Source organism: Colius striatus, chromosome 10, assembly GCF_028858725.1.
Source record: "Colius striatus isolate bColStr4 chromosome 10, bColStr4.1.hap1, whole genome shotgun sequence".
Lineage (NCBI taxonomy): Eukaryota > Metazoa > Chordata > Aves > Coliiformes > Coliidae > Colius > Colius striatus.
Genome location: NC_084768.1, coordinates 21,859,678 through 21,877,112, shown reverse-complemented (window position 1 = coordinate 21,877,112; position 17,435 = coordinate 21,859,678). Strand labels below are relative to the sequence as shown.

At 37.3% G+C, this 17,435-nt stretch overlaps 1 protein-coding gene across 1 annotated transcript in view; it reads right to left on the bottom strand.

Annotated features, from left to right (window-relative positions):
- The window catches only part of HMCN1 (hemicentin 1), a 187,720-nt gene that overhangs the window by 105,269 nt on the left and 65,016 nt on the right, over nucleotides 1–17,435 (bottom strand). The window contains exons 12-19 of the mRNA XM_062003248.1: nucleotides 8,433–8,574; nucleotides 7,816–7,943; nucleotides 7,003–7,116; nucleotides 5,638–5,796; nucleotides 4,731–4,925; nucleotides 3,708–3,806; nucleotides 2,330–2,457; nucleotides 209–353 (exon numbers count right to left, since the gene is read on the bottom strand). Of these exons, the coding sequence (XP_061859232.1) occupies nucleotides 209–353; nucleotides 2,330–2,457; nucleotides 3,708–3,806; nucleotides 4,731–4,925; nucleotides 5,638–5,796; nucleotides 7,003–7,116; nucleotides 7,816–7,943; nucleotides 8,433–8,574 (1,110 nt within the window). The remainder of the gene's footprint in view (nucleotides 1–208; nucleotides 354–2,329; nucleotides 2,458–3,707; nucleotides 3,807–4,730; nucleotides 4,926–5,637; nucleotides 5,797–7,002; nucleotides 7,117–7,815; nucleotides 7,944–8,432; nucleotides 8,575–17,435) is intronic.

Genomic DNA, 17,435 nt, shown 5'->3' with positions numbered 1-17,435 from the left:
ACTTTAAAAGCAGTCACAATTGCCCAGTTATTTCATGTGCAGTGGACCCAACCTCCCACGTGTTACTTCACAAAGTAACATCATTACAAGAGTACATTTGAGACATTAGTATCCCTGTAACAAAAAACCTCTAGTGAGAGCTGCTGTTAGTAAGAAATGAGCTCTCACCTTGCATTCAGCACAAAAGCAACAAAACAGTATTCCTTACCATACACATTAACAGTAGTAGTTTTGTTACTTGTCCCAGCAACATTACTTGCCATGCAGGTGTAATCGCCGCCATCCTGCAGCCGAACTCTTTCAAGGTGCAGGCTTCCATCACTGCGAATATTAATGTAGGGATTGGGAACCAGCTGCCAAAAGAGTGGTGTAATATTTTATTAAAGAAAATACTCTTTGATAATATTTACTTTAGGATGCAGCATGACTTTACTTGACTATTTCACATCCTTAAAATTATATGTTCCTGGAGAATTTTAGTAGAGCTTTTCCTACTTTCCATCTTCCTTAATAAGCTGATTTTAAATAAGAACTTTGGTAACACCTCATATTTTTACTGCTGGAGTGAGATTAAGATCTACAACAACAACTCTGTTCTGCCACAGCCCATATAGCACTGCCATTCAAACTTATAATCATGCACCAAAGTAAAACCAAATTTAGCAGAATTATTTTACTGCATTTTTAATTGGTTATTCCAGTAAGCCAGTTTGATCATAGGTCAGTTCCTGATGAATGCAATTACTTGTTCTTCTTTCTTTTTTTTTTAGTTACCAAAACCTGCTACCTTGCCATATCCATCAAGTAGAAGACATGAGCTCTGAATCATACCATTGTGAAAGAGAAGTTCTAATCTTCAAAGAGTAACTTTTTGAAAGTTACATACTCTACAGAAACACTAAAACCAAAATCCCTGAGTTCAAGCAACACAGGCTTGCCTTAGAGAAAAGGCTGTTAGTATACAAAATTATTCCAATTATGCTGTCCCCAGAAAAAGCTGCATTCTTCTCTAAATATAACTCCACTAACACTTTCCTTGGACTCTAACTTTTGCCCTGAGCTTACAATTACAGGAAACCAGCACTACTATATGGAGGAATTAGCAACTCAACAGAGAGTATTTCCCACAGAAGTTACAGCCTGTGCTAATTACATTTACACACTCTAAAGAAAAGGCCAATTATTGCCAGTAATACAAAAATTGAGCAGAAAACTCTAGTAAGAATCAAATAGTGCCAGGGTTCTGCTTGATGATGATAACTAAAAAAAAATGCTATCATGTTTTAATTACAGCTCTGAAGAAGGGACTTTAGGAAGAAATTAGCAAGTAAGATAAAAAGCTGAGCTTCAGCAGGATATTAAAGTCAGTAATTTGCCTGCTACAAAAAAAAAAGGAAACTTTACTCACAGAACACAACCTAGAGATGCTATCTGCACTACCCTTCTATCTGCAGAAGTTATACATTGGCAACAATATGCTCCCAAGAGGGAAAGAAAACACAGTCTTTAATGCTCTGAGCAGTGCATCACAAAAAAGGGAGTATGTGGTACAGGGATATTGACAATTATCTCATCCCAGCAGCAAGAGTAACAGTCATGATGTTAAAAAATCCTAAGCCTACTGAAATTTTCTGGTATCTTTATTCTCAAAAATCATGGGAAATGAAATCCTTGTCAGTTACCAGAGTTTAAATTCTAGCACTTTTGTTATTCTGGTAGGCATACTCCACTAGTACTCCTCTATTCAGAACCCACGGCTGAAATTGAAGAGCTTAAGAGAATGTCTAAAACTGCTTTGAAAGTAAGTAAAAAAGAAAAGGATAATTCACAAATACTTTGGCTCAAAGTTCTTTTCTACACCTTCACATTCCCCACTACCATCTTTTATTCCCCCAACTATGCTTCAGAACTAGGAATTTCCTAGTGTGGGCAGCAATCAGGATAGCTCTCAGGATGTCACACTTCCACTTTCACAGTTTGAACAGTCTTTAACATTTCTCAGGGGAATAGCTGTACTCTGAATGACAGCACCTGCAGAAGCTCAGAAACAACTGCTGCCTTACAGATAAAGTCAACTGGCTTCTCCTGAGGAGGCAGTGGGTCCTGCTGAGCCATGGGTATCTGCTGGAATTCACCTTAACAACATTGGATCCTTGTTTCCAGTGAGCCAGTTGAACCTCATGAAGCATGTTTATTTGCAAGTATAAAATCTATCAGTGTATTTATACATCAAGTTTTTAAAGTTAAACCAAGCTGTTATTGTGGCTTGAAACAACAGTTGTAGATTTTTCTCTGCCAATAAATCTTACAGGAAACAAACCAGTCTTACCACCATACTGTTCTTAATCCACCTCCGGTCTGGAATAGGGTTTCCAGCAAGTAGTACACATGGCAAAGTGAGCTGTTGTCCCTCAATTACATTGGCTGTGGCTGGACTTACTCCAATTAGAGGTGTAACTTGAATGAAAGGAAAAATTATAATAATTTATCAGGAATTTTTATATATTCACATAAAGTATGAAATTTTAAGTATTATTATTCCTGTCACTAAAGCTCCTTGCAGCAGCATCAGACAGAGGTCTCCTTGTGGATGGTACTATACAAATGTAGAGCACGGAACACTTCCTACAATGGAAACTTTACACTTTAACTGGAAAAGAAAAGAAAGGGTAAGAAAAAAAAATATGTTGTCATCAACAAACAGCATGAGAATTCCAACAGGATAAATTTTACAACAAAAAATACCAAATGGGATTTTGGTATCTAAAATGTCAACCATGCAGGCATAGGGAAAAAAACCCCATAAATACATGAAGGGGAAGGGGTAGGGTAGCATAAGAGAGAAAAGAAGCTGGAGGAATACATGTACAGTGATCCTAAGACTAAGGAATGGCAGCAAATGGAAGACATTGTCCAGTTGAAACTGGATCCAATCCAGTGTAAAGAGCTAACGTGCTTGACAAATTGACATAAGTAATGGGGATTAAATAACACATTTAAATAGGTAAAAACACATCTATCAAACGCTACTAGTATTACAGATTCCTACTCTATGTGTTATATTAACAAATAGTTTCTTTGATGGCAGACGGACTCCATTCTCACCCTCCTGCAAATGCAGACATTCCAAGGCATTACGGTAACTTTTGTTGCCAACTGTCCAACTGAGATAAACAACTCCTTAATAGCACAACTATTGTCAAAGTTAGATGTTTACTGTCTTCACAGATTACAAAGATTCCTTCCTAGTTAAATTGACACACTGAGCTAAGCAAGTTCATTGCTGCTTTATTTCTAAGAAGAATTAAAAGGCAGAAACCCCATCATGAGTGTTCATCGTGGCAATTTTTCATTCCTTAATAAATTTATTATTTATTTATTTAGGAAGAAGAAACAGAAGACAGGATAAATCACTTTAATGTCCATATTAGAAAATGCTGATGGAACTAATTCCAATTAATGTCAAAAGACAATGTGCTAATATGCAAAATTTACTGAAATGGAGTACAATGTTCTATGCAAATATCTTCAGATTCATTTTTTGTGGATAACTATGTCAGTGTAAATACAGCATGTTCACCTATATACAGAACTCAAAACATCCTGTTTGTTGAACAAATACCACCATTGCCTCCTTCAGCATATTCCAGACTGAAATATTGACACTCTCTCCTGCCACTGCCATCACCATCATCAATCAGTCTTACCTAGTCCAGTTACTGTGATCGTGGCTGGCCGGGACTGAATCCTTCCAAACTGGTTCTCAGCTTCACAGATATAAGTTCCTTCATCACTTACCCACAAATCTAGAAGGAAGAAAAAAAGAGAAGAGATCCAATTGCATCATCTGAAATGATATTGAAAAGCTGTCAATAGATGGATATGCTGGTCCTTTTATCCTTCAGTTGCAAATACTTGGATTTGGGCAGATGATTCCTCTCCATCACCACGTACAGAAACAACAGCTATGTGAGCACAGGAGTATAAAAAGCATTATATACCTATACATAAAACACTTTTTATCACTTTATTGCATATACCTTCACATAGTATGTGTTAATGTGCATAAATAATATATGGCAGTACACTATGTATCTAAGCATGCTTATGCTATCATATAGTGCATTGACTATGGAATAATGCTTACTACGTACAGCAACAGGTGTCTATATGTGAACAGATGCCCACAAAATTGTACATAAGACATGAGTTACTGTACTAGATGTACAGTACAAAGGAATTACTTCATCCAACTTGGTTATGCTTAGAAAGGAATAAAAATATTAAGCAAATTAAATAATACCACTTAGCCTAAAGGTGACTGAAATCCTCCAAGTAACTGAAATCACAAAAATACCTGCAGAATGTTTAGTTATTCCCCAAATTAGGGCTTGTCTAAAACACTGAATTTGGAACCAATTCTCTCAAAAAAAACTAAAAATGAAAATCCATGGATCCTCAGTATTGAGACTATAACCCACAAGTATATTGAAACAAAGGTGTAATAAATTATATGAATCCAATGACCAAACGCAACTGAATTCACAGACTCAGGAGAAAAGAAACTGCAGGTCAAAAAGCAATAAAGTCAGTATCACAAACACAATCTCTGATAAAAATCCAGTCTTTTTATGATGCTAAATTTTATGAAGTAGTAGAGTAACTTAAATGTGTTGTACATGTCATATTTCATTTTGAAAAAATTCTTTTTTAAAGTTCAGTATACCTACTATTAATAGAGAGAGCTCCTGTTCTGAGTTGATTGATAGAACTAATTGTGAATGGTCTTGAGAAAAGAGAAGCACCGTTTAGCCTCCTCCATTTAACCTTTGGTTCTGGGTAACCCTGAACATAGCAGGGCATCGTGATGTTTGAGCCAATATCCACAGATTCATCACTGGGCTCTTGTGTGAAAACTGGGGGAGCTGTGGGGTGGGAAAAAAAAGTACACAAAGTGAACTAGGGTTGCAACACTACATTAGCATTCTGCTTACAGTATTGACAACCTAAATTTATGTCCCATTATGCATAATTACTCTTCTAAAGTCAGATTCTTAATGCTAGCAACACCTTACAAAAGCAGCCTTGCACACTCTGTATCTATATTGAAGAGCTGAGAAATGGCCTAAACATCTCCAAAAAAAATGAAGATATAGTCACTCCCATCAGGTGAACACACATGCTCATCCCCTTCAAACAGTGTTGCTCATTGCCTCAGAAAGTGTATGTGCCTGACAGGAACATACATTTAATAAGATGGGACATACCAGGCCACAAGTAGTTAGAACTAAGAAAAGAGGAAAAAGTTACAAAAACTTTACATAGTAACTTCAGATAGTATAATACACTCTTTATTTACAAACTATGTTAGATTAAGGTTTGAAGAGTTTTCTCGCCCTCTGCTTCTCTCTTCCTCTTCGTAAATTTTATGCTTTGCAAAACAGCTTAAGAGTGAAGGAAGCTGGAGTCCAAACAGAACAAGGAAACAATGCAGTGAACACCACCAAACACATGTTCTTAGCACGGAGTCAGACTTTAGCATATCTGTGAGAAAGGTTTAGATAACCAAGGCACCACTGACCAGAAACAGAAATGCTAAAATGAGAGGAATTACTCTGTAGATTACAAGCGACTTACACCCAACATCTAGAGTTATCTTTCCAGAAGCTCTCCCTGCATCATTGGTAGCCACACAAGTATAGTCACCAGCATCCAGGTCTTGTGTTTCTTGGATCCTCAAAAGGCCCCGATGAGTGTCAATAATGAGAAATGCTGACGCCCTCAGCTCTAAGTCACCTAAGTCCAGATAGAGAAAAGTAAGTAACTAAAATATAGCAAGTTATTTATCCAAATTATTCCAAGTTGAGATTAGTTCACAACACGTCTGTATTCATTTAGCAGATGAGTACTCTCAACTGAGTGGAAAAAATCATTACTACACTAAATACAACCCTTTTTAATTTATTTATTTCACAAGAAGAACACAAACCCAAGTAGCTTTGGACAGAAACCAGCATTAGGACAGTGTGCCAGGCTGTATTTCTTCTTCCCAAATTAGAGGCTACATGTGGCGGCTGTTTGTTTGCCAGCTCTATACCAAGCCAAGAACTCCACAAAACCTAGAAAACAGCTCTGCTACCACTCAAGCTCAGCAGGAGACACAATACTGATGTGTAACATCCAGAACTGGACCACATGTGCTTTTTGGGATGAGTATTACTGCTCATTGACTCCTGCTTTAAAATACAAGTCATCCATTCACTGCAGTGAGTTCAGAAGAAGCCTCCTTTGAATGAAGATTACTTGAAAAGAGACCACAAAGAGTTCAGTTTCTCTCCAGTTACTGTCAGAGATGAAATACTGGACCGAATAGGTAGAAATTGCCAACAGATAGCTTAAAAAGATTATTTGTTTTCCAGAAAAGCAGGCAGGTGGTTTATACAAGCACTCACAGGAGTCAGATGATTTTTTAAGAACAAATGTTCAGCAATGAATCAAGATTCTCTGACTCCTGTTCTCTGAATCCTATATAAATGCTCTATAAAAATCCTATAGTTCTGATTACCAATACGTCGTCTCACTACTAAAAAAAAATGTAGCAGACACTTCTGAGATTTAGAAGCAGAAACATTTAAAAACTCCCAAGGTCTTGTAAGGGAATTTGAGCAAATATCCAATAATAAAAACAGAAAAATATTTTGCAATTTTTGTAGCATGTAGCCAAACACTTTCTTTTTTGACAAAAAAAAACCAAACGTTATTTAAGTAGACAAGAGGCTCAGCTTTTGATTGTTACTTATGCTACAGCATGGTAATTCACTGTACTTAAACAGGAGCATGAATTTACACCCTAGAGATCAAGTGATGTGTCTTCCAGATTTAGAGAACTTCATAGGTCAATCATTGGTTAAACACTATATAAGGCTTCTGAGAATGAAGTCACTTAAAGATTGTGGTTCTAAATGTAAATGCAAATGTAAATAAGCAAAGTAATAATTGCACCTTTAAACCATTTAACCTGGGGATGTGGGATTCCTGTTGTTTTACATTCCATGATAGTTGTGTCTCCAAGAGCAACCAGAAGTTCACTTTGAATTATGGTCAATGTTGGAGCCTCTAAAAAGAAAGAATATAAAAAAAATGAATTCCTCATCCAAACTATACACCACAAAAGTCTAATTTTCTCTTGTTACATGGAAAAACATTTGCTTTAAAAGTCAAATGGGTCTAAAAATTGTGTAAAGTGACAAAGAAACATTGGGAAACTCAAAAAAAAGCCCAGTCCTGAGCACCTGGATTGTACATAGAATACAGAGGGAACTTATAGATAGAATCAGAAAGATTCATCATGTAGAAATTAAAAAGATTAAGAGCCACTCTCTCCTTCCAGCTAGATGGTGGCCATCAAGAATTTTAGTACTCTGACACTAACATAGTGTTTAGAGGACACAATTTGGATTAGGACTCCGGAGTGCTAAGCACACCACAGGAATTTCCAGAAACATGATTCCTTCTCCAAAGACCTACACAGGTTTGTAAGCTGAACCCACTTTAACACTCAATTATAGGGGTTTTTTTTTTCCTTAAAAGCAAAGTAAAAAGTAAGAAGAAAACATTAAGCCCCAAATATCATCTTGGAATATTATTCAGATTTGAAGAGAAAAGAGAGGGGCATCTGTGAGATGTTCAACATATTTTCTGAGTTTTTTTAAGTTTCTAGTGTCATGCTTTTGCAAGGTTCTACTAATCTGAACAGTCCTCCCTAATGATGCGTTAGTTGGCTTTTTTTAATTTCACTGTGTTGCTTTTACCTACCGATGTATGTAAGGGTGGATGTCTGTTTCTCTGTCCCAGCCGAGTTACTTGCCAAGCAACCATAAATTCCTGCATCTTTTGGAATTGCCTTTCTTATGACTAAGGTGCCTTCTGGGGTCAATCGATACCTGAGAACACCCAGGGGACCAATCAAAATTATGAAAGACACTCTGAGCAGCAACAGCATCACCATACAGTTTATAAATATTACTGTTTTTTTTCTCATGATAAACAACCATATTATTACTATTATATCTACCAGAGAACAGCAATCCATTTTGTGAAAAGCATTTAAATAAATCTTGTGGAGAGCTTTCTGAAGAAGAGAACTAAAGTATTTCTGTGTTAGAGATGAGGAAATTGAAGTTAAGGAATTATAAAAGTGAAGGCTGAAGTACTCTTTCCAAAATCCACATACTCATGTGGAAGAAACAGCCAGAAAATGTTAACATTCTTCAAAACTTTTACAGAATCACAGAATAGTAGGGGTTGGAAGGGACCTTTAGAGATCATCTAGCCCAATTCCCCTGCTAAAGCAGGTCTACCTGGATCAGGTCACACAGGAACACATCCAGGTGGGTTCACATAAGAAAAACAGAGAAAGCTGTAACCTTTACCTGCTTGTACCAATAACAAACATATCATTGTGTGTCCATACTACTGTTGGCTTTGGATAACCTGTTGCAGAACACCTGATGGATACTTCAGAGCCTTCTGTAAAAGTTTGATTCTTAGGTGAAATGACAGCTCTGGGTGGCTCTAGTAAAAGAAATAAAAATCAGCAATTAAAAATATCCCTTTAGAAAGCACTTATAGGTAATAGTAATTACTTTATTCTCATTTTCAAGCAGCTCTGTAGTGAAAAAACAACCCTAATAGATCAGTGCCCACTCATTTCCCTGCTTCCACCAGTCTACCACTTGCCCAGTATAAAACATGCACACCTTTAAAAAGGTTCCTAAGTCAGGCTTCAGTGTACAGAGACCAAATTAATGCACATGCTTACACAGTTTGCTTTGTTTTGAGTTGCAGAATTTGAAGCTTTCAGATATGGGCACCAATTATGACAAAAAGGTGCCAGAAGTAAACAATGCTCACGAAGATCTGCCCAGATGACATAGCAAGGCTGAACCTTGCATTTTATTTCATGCTAAGTAGGCAAAACCTGGGCAAGGTCATCATTCCAAAGAGCAGCTCTGAGAACATTTGTAGTTTCACATGGATTCAACTTGAACGTAATAATTATTTACCACTTAACTTAGAATTTTTAATGCATGCTTAAAACTCAGCAAAGCAGCAACAGTCAATTTTTTCACTGCAAGGATTGTGGAGTCCTGGAAGAGATTGTCCAGAGAAGTGGTTGAGTGGTTTAAAAATCCCTGGAGGTATTTTTTTTAAAGTGTGGATGTGGTGTTTAGGGACAGGGTTTAGTTTAGTGGGAGTTGTGGTGGTGCTGGGTTAATAGTTGGACTCAATGATCTTAAAGGTCTTTTCCAACTTAAAGGATTCTATGAATCTATGAAATATGAGACAAATTTGTGCAGACTCATGAAAACTAAAGCGATGGACGATAATTCTTGGGGCAGGCTAATGGTGAGAATATTATCCAATGTGCCCAGACACAGAAAGACATTAACAGCAAAATCACGTTGAGGACAATTGTTAATGCAAATGAATGTCCTGAAGTGCAACTGCATTTTCAGCAGAAAAGTGTTTGTGGAACTTCATAGAACTCATTCACTTAGATCTTTAGAGACATTTCCTCAGAAAAAACCAAAAAAGACTCCAAAAAAAAATTCACTGAGGCAACTGCTATTTTCTTCTATGATACATATGATTTTGTCTTTTTTCATCCTTAATGGATGAAAAAGTGTCAACTTGTAGTACTAACAACTGCTGCTTCACCTTAGTTATGGCATGATGCTGGTTACTACTAGACAAGTAGCATCAACTGTCATCTTAGGAGCTTTCCTTTTTGCTCACTGCACACTGTACTAACATGTATTCCTCTACATCTGATCTTTTTACTAGCAACCATAGAATGAAAAGCCTAAGCTTAACTCTCCCTTTATGGGAGACTAAAGAGGCTAAACGTACGTAACACAGAGGTAGCTTGAAGCTAAGGTGCTCTACATAGCTCTCTTACCAGCTTCAGTAGGAATTAAACCACCCTATAGACTCAAGTGATGTTTGATACGTTGTTGTGGCTGCTAAGGAAAAATGTGTCTAAGAACCAGTGCACACAGTCTAGTTATGCGTGGCATATTCCACTAACAGCACCAATCTTGCTAGTTGAGTCTGGCACGATGCAAACAGAAACAAGACAGAGAGCCCCTGCAAATGCCTTTCTGGAAGAATAAAATCCCATGCCCTTTTCATCATCATTTTGGGAGGGGGGGAGATTATTATCTAAGTTCAGTGCTGTAATACCATTTGTTTGAAAATCTGCTCACTAAACACCACAGTGTTTCTGCTACAGAAGAGGAATCTCTCTGCAGAAGATTGTGTTGCCTCGAGTACAGAAGTAAAGCAGGTCCTGCCTCCTTGCAGGGCAGAAACAACGTAGGGTAGCTATTTAAGCAAATGGCATTAAAGCACAGAACTCTGAAAAAACTCTTCGTCCCTACACCGTCCATGTGCTTCATGAGAGTGGATTGGTGGCTGATAAAGATGAGATAATGAGAAATTAAATGGTTTTCAAAGGCTCAGACATCAAATTAAGAGCACAGAGAAGAACAGCAGGAGACTTCTTTGCCTTTACATGGAAGGGTTTATTTGGAAAATACAGATTGGCAACTCTATCAATACTATCAATTGAGCAACACACTCCTGTGTTTAACAGGTTGTCTGTGCCTCTGCAGGTCCAATCTCCCTTGATAACACTAATTGCAACACATTACAGCTGCAAGGTAGGGGAGTACAAGAATGTCTCATGGATGAGACACATTTTATTCTCTGCTACAATCACAGTTATAGAATTATTTGTCCTGTAAGACGGCTTATTGATTAGGACTGCAACGTTCCCAAGAAAAATACTACTGTTGAAATGTATACTGATGTTGCAACTAATTATAAGTCATGGACACTGATTTAATCTCTTTGGTGTACTCTTATTTATAATATTTGTACTTTGTTTTGTATTTGAGCTTCATGAATAATTCATATTTGTTAGTGTTTTGTGCTGCAGTGTCCTGAAAATTCCCTCCTATGTTTTGTAATGGCTCTGAAACCTCTGAGCTCCCAGAGGAAAGGCACCAGAGGAAGGCAGAACCATAGTTCCAGAAGTACTAGGATTAAATCCAGATATTAGAGGGCAGGAACTGGCAAGAAATTGATGCAAGTTACAGAACTGTCATCAAGTGATTCATGGTGTGCACAGCTCTCCCAGCTATTTTTATTTTGTTTCAAGTCCTGCCAAGAAACACTGGGAGATATTCTGCATACTCTGGTCTTCAGGAAGGTCTCCTCTCGTGTTGATATTAGGAAAGTTTGTCTCAATAGCAATTACCCACTCTGTTTCAGAAACACACCATTGTCCATGCAGTTATTTTTAAACAATGATATTATCAGGTGAGCAGGAAAAGACAGTATACTTTTATTTAACATATAAGCTATTAAATTAATTGAAGTCAATATACACAGCTGTAACACTCAAGCTACCAGCTAGAATCACTGAGGCCACATTTGCCACTAATGAACTATCTTGCTTCCTTGCTCAAAGGCTGGCAACCAGGCAGGCATGTAGAATGGGCTTTCTTGTACAACAGGTCAATTAGATTTTGTTTAGTTTCTTTTTCATATCAAGGAGAGAAGACATGTTCATGGGCTGGAGAAGCACAAGCTTCTTACAGCGTCAATCACATTCAAGGCCGTAGAGTAAAACTTTTCAAGCAACATAGATCACGTTTTAAAGCTTAAGAGAAAGAAGGTTAGTGTGAAGATTTCAGGATTTACACTTGTAACCATCCTTAGCCCTAACATTTATTAAAACCACCAGAAGCAGTTAAACTTCACGTGAAAAGGGGACGGCAAACACAAAGTTTTATTTCATACAACACAAAAAATCCCCCATCACCCTTTATTAATAAAAACCAGACTTATTGTCAATGCTTTTTTGTTACTTTCTGGATGGTATTTTTTTTCTTAAACAGAAACCTTTCCCCAAGAGTCACCGTGCAGATGACATTTTACTACACTATTGCTCACACAGCATCAACACTCTTGTGCAGCACCCTCAAGATCCTTTCTTGCCTATTACGCTATAAGCATTTTTTGAAAACTGTCTCATTTAACCTATTCACCTGACAAAGAATGGACCAACAAAGCTAAATAAGAACAAACAACTTAAAAGCCACCATGTAAGAACCCAACCATTGCAGCAATTTGCACATTTGTAAATATTTTACAAGGGTTTGATTTTTGCAATATTTCACTTATTTAGACCTCACAGTAAGCATCCAGACCCTCCTACACACACACACACACACACACACACAGAGATACTGGCAGAGACCAGATGGAGCCCCATCCCTGTATCCTGTGTGACCACAGTTATGTCTACAAATTCTTGTGTTGTGAGTTTTATGGATATGCTTTAGTTTTTCCATGTGCAAACATATAAATGGAAGTGAATGTCTTTGATCTCAAACTGTCTAAAAATCTACATTGTTAGCATCAAGAGTGCATAACTGGGAAAGCTCAGAGATGGGGATGGAGAAGATATCCAGCTCTGTTGTTATGACAGCTATTAATACTCATCATTAAGTGAGACAAAAGACAGGGGTCATGAAGAATTCCTCCCAGAGCATAAATTTCCACTTTGATATCAGATCAGGCACAGAACTCACATTATATCCTATGTTGTGAAATAATAACACAGATACACATAACCTGTCACTACATTTGCTGAATGAATCCTCTCCATCCATCTGCTCTTTATTAAGTTTAAATCACATTTTAGCAATATGTGCTGGAATTAATAGCCAATTCAATTTCGTACTTCTGTTCACAAGCCAAATGAAAGAAGTGTAGAAGAAAAATTGCACAGAAACAGAAAAACTGACAAAGGCTCCTGTTTGAATAGCAAGCTGAGAACAGATATCTTACAGCATAAATAAAGATCAAAACATTTAGTAGGGATAAGCAAAAAGTTGCCTTCAGCATTAATCCAGCAGTCACATTCTTCTGTACTTCTGGCACCAGCCAAGTGAACCTAATTAAAAAGGGATATTGTCTTTGGACATTTATTAGCTTGCTTCATTCTCTGGCCAGCCGTCTCCTTTAGCTGCCAAGTTCCCACTGATCTTCCTCCCAATCCACCCTCGATCAGGCAGAATCACTGAGTGTGCCATCCTGCATCATCCCTTGCCCTGGCACTCCCCAATGAGCCACAGCACTGCTCATGCCTTAGCTCAGGTAAAAGACAAAGAGCAGCAGCACTCTAACAGCACAGAAAAAAAGCACAGAAGGCAGTAAACTGCTTTTCATTCCTTAGAGTAGAAACTTTGCATTTAATTAACTTTCTAACTTTGAAGTAACAAGCAAAGCAGCAATACTTCAGTTGTCTTCTCTTTTTTCTCCATATTTAAAGAGTTCAGCACAGTGTAACAAAGTTCTCCTTGCCCATTATTACACTGTGTATTCATGCATCTAAATGAACGTTCGTCACATGAGAGATCTCAAAGACAAAGATGTTTATTCCTGTATTGTCTCTTTTCAGAGGAGAGAGCAGAGGCAACTCAGAGAACAAAGCACTAGATTTTGCCAAGGAGGCAATTTAGCTTTTGTCCATCTCAGCATTCTCTTTGCTGGAATTATTCCAGATGTAAGCACTTTCACGCTGAAAGTCCTATTGTGCCCATTCTGTTCAGTTTTCTGCTCCTTGTCTGGGATGTACCCCAGTATTACCATTGCTCTGGTTGATCCAAAGCCATGTTTTATTTTTCAGACCTGGATTTCAAGCTCTGAGTTGTCTGGGAAGTGTTCACATCTGTTCCCTCCAGCAGCCACCATGCTTGCATCGTGTCAGGCCAACAGGGCCTGCTTCCCCCCACTGCACATCTAATGTAGTTGACTTCATGCAGTGGGACAGTTACCTTAACACACATTGGTCTGACTAATGATCATTTAGCAGACTTACAACAATAACAATTCTCAATGCTGAAAGTAAACATTTTATTTTTTATATAGGCTGAGGGAACACATAATATGCATTATTTCTTATAGGTATGGCTTAGCACTTTAGTACAGGTCATGCTGAATTATTTAACAGTGCTACTTATAAGCAGATGCTTAAAAACAGCCTTTCAGTTGTGATGGTGATGCCAGATAGGCATTTAAATATTTTTAACATTCAGCAAATAAGCAGGTAAAGAAAACCCACCACACTATGGACAGAATATTACCTACAGCATGTGTTATTTTATTTTACCTGTACATTCAGATAAAGAAATATATCCAAATAGTTTCCTGATCTGTCTGGTCATCAGTGCACTCAATGCACAGCAGCTGGTATATTATTACCTTAGATGGCTCCCAATAAGACAAATATTTGGTGTTGCCTCACTTCTTGTTAATCTACTGCTGCAATTCATCATATGCTGAGATTACTAAACTCAAAGATCTCTACTAATCGCCAACATAAACACAAGCAAAAACCATAAAAGTTTCTACATACCATACAGCTGTGTCGTAGAGGCAAAAGGCAGTTGCAGTCATAAAAAGAAGTTCTTCGTTTTCTACTCTTACTTACACCAGAAAATGCACAAAACCAAGTCTACTCCAAAGTATCACCCAAAATTAAGGGATTTGACTTTTAATTATAGATTTGAAATTCTTGGAGGGGGAAGGAAACAAGAAATTCAACACAAATCAATTTCATACATGCCCTTTCAATTAGAAAAAAAAATAAAAGGAAGTTCCCCCAAACTGTCACTTCTGTATATGAAACCATCAATCTAGCAAAACACATCATGTTAATTCAACCCGATAAAGAGACATACAGTGAGCTCATATTTTGCCTACAAGACTGTAACAAATTGGAAAGGAAAAAAAAGGAATTTCCCTTAGTGTGAAATCTAGTATTGAAAAGTTTATAGAATCATCATTGCTTCACACTCCTGGCTAGTCTCTAGCCTCACACAGCTACAATTTGCTCCTCCAGGCTTCTGATAAATCATATGGACCATCTGAAAAAATGGTGAATGCCCTTACAAATTCATTTCCATTTCTGTATTTGTCATCTAGGACCAATCTGTTTGGATGACTTGAGCAATTCACACTATGTAGCCAGCATTTAACACTGTCTGAAGATGAGCATGTACTTTAAAAGTTAGTCAGAGGACTCAATGAGCATCAATGCAGCCCTAGAGGGCTGAGAGCTTATGCACCTTCAAATAGATAAAACTGCATTCAGCAACCTTTCAGACTATGAGCAGTATACCACCAGTCCACAACTAGGCACAAGTCTTACATGGGATCTTCATCTAGCTGGGCTCACTATTACTATGGGACAATTAGTAACTTGGTGTAGCATGTTCTTAGAATATACAAATGGGAGAAAAGTCAACTCTCATTCAAAATTTCAGTCTATTTGTACAGCTGCTGGCACAAAAATTAGATTAATGTTCTCTTTCAGAAACAGCAGCATCAAACTGAAAGCTTTGAAAACAAGGGTTTACTACAATCCACAAACATGTAAAGCAGATGCTAGCTTATTTTTAGAACTACCAACATTTGTTCTCTGCCTTAACTCCCACTCCAGAAAGAAAATGAGGATGAAAGCAGTGTTTATTGTCTTATGGTCCAAAACTCAGAGATCTATATGGAACTGTCCCAACAACAATAAAGGGCTTCAATACGAATTTAATTTTACATTCTGAAATACTTAGATCTACACAATGCATGAACCATCTCAATCTATTAACAAGACTTCAATTTTCCCTCTTCAGAATGTTCATAATGACAACTGTATAAAGTTTTGATCTTACAGAGAGCTACCCTCTACTCCTTTGCTGCCAAATATAAAGTGTTCTTTTGAGTACTATTCTAGATCCTATCAAACACTTTGGATTGCACATTGACAATCGCTAACCATACAAAAGCAAACTAACCATGATCATAAATGGCACATACAGTCACCTTGATACCATTCAGTGTCTGCATGTTGTCATTTGAAAGGTTATCAGGGGCTTCCTTTTTCCAAATGCAGAGGCAGACACTCCGGCAGAAATCTGATATCAGCTGCAGCTTTGTGTTTCCTATGTATTTATTCTCCTCTAAGTATCTTTCATCAGAAATTTAAAAAAAACACCACTCAGCCTCTCAACCAAGCCTGTCTTAACTGTCCAAGAGAGTTCTCTCAGACATGTTTTAAAGCTGTTCACGATATCAGTACTAGCCAAAACGTAATTCCCAACTATTCGATATAATCATTCTATATATATATATAAGTGATTCGAAACTCAATATTCAGCTATGGCATCAGTAAACCTCTTTAGCTTTACTATAAAGAAACTGCCAAAAATAATTTGGTCACCTTGTCAAAGCTCCCAGCTGGTCTACAGACATTAGGGAGGAGAATCTAAATCCCTGGAAGACAAAAATGGGGGAAGGAGGCACTTCTCTTGCTGCCTTTGACATGCTTAAATGATTGTCTTGATGGAAAAAATCCTGCAGAATTTAAAACAAAATTTTCCAAATATATGAGGGCTTGACCTTTTTCCATGGCTTTTTTCCTTCAGCCTTGCTAGAAATTTAACAGTTGTAACTCCGCTGGGGCACTCTAGGGGTTATTCAACAGATCAGTGAAGAAACACTTTGCTGTATTTTGCAATTGATCCTACATAATTGATTGTACAGCTACTTATTGCATTTCGGTAAACCAATACACTCCTATAAGAAAAACTACAGAGAATTACATCCCATTAGTGTTACTGCTCCATTTTTTACCTTTCCCTATTTTAAAGCATCTTAAGCCAAGCAATTCCATTGAATTTTTCTCTTTTCCATAATTGTATGTTTTCTGCCAGTTAAAATACTAGAATTACAGTAGCAAAAGTAACGATGATCCCCATTCTGCTTAGAATATTCATTCTGCTTAGTACCATCAGCACGGAGGAATCCTGTTGAGTTTTGTCTCTTCTCCCCCACAGAGGAGGAGCTAGGAAGCAAAGGTTCAAGCCTCCATGACCAAGGCAAATGCAGAAAAGCCTGTGGTACTTTCAAATCTTAAAAAGACTGGCTCCAAGACAAATTACTGTGTTTATACATGTTCTTTTTAAAATTTGTTTCTGGTATGAAGCAACAGTACAGACTTAGATAGATCATGTTTGATGTCATCCATGCTGTCTTTTTCAATTCTTAAATAATTTGGAAGTCCTTGACTTCATAAAATCTATGCCACAGAATTGTGATTAATTCTTAGCTTGGTGCTATAAAACAGATACCATAACATAATACACCAAAAAAAACTTAGAGGTAGTATTTTGTTACGAAGAGATATAAAATAATCCAGAGATGAACATAGAAACTTTTACCAATTTCATTACACAAATATAATTCCAGTCACATTTCCACTGAAAAAAATAAATCCACATAGCCAGCCTGTAAATTTTCTCAAA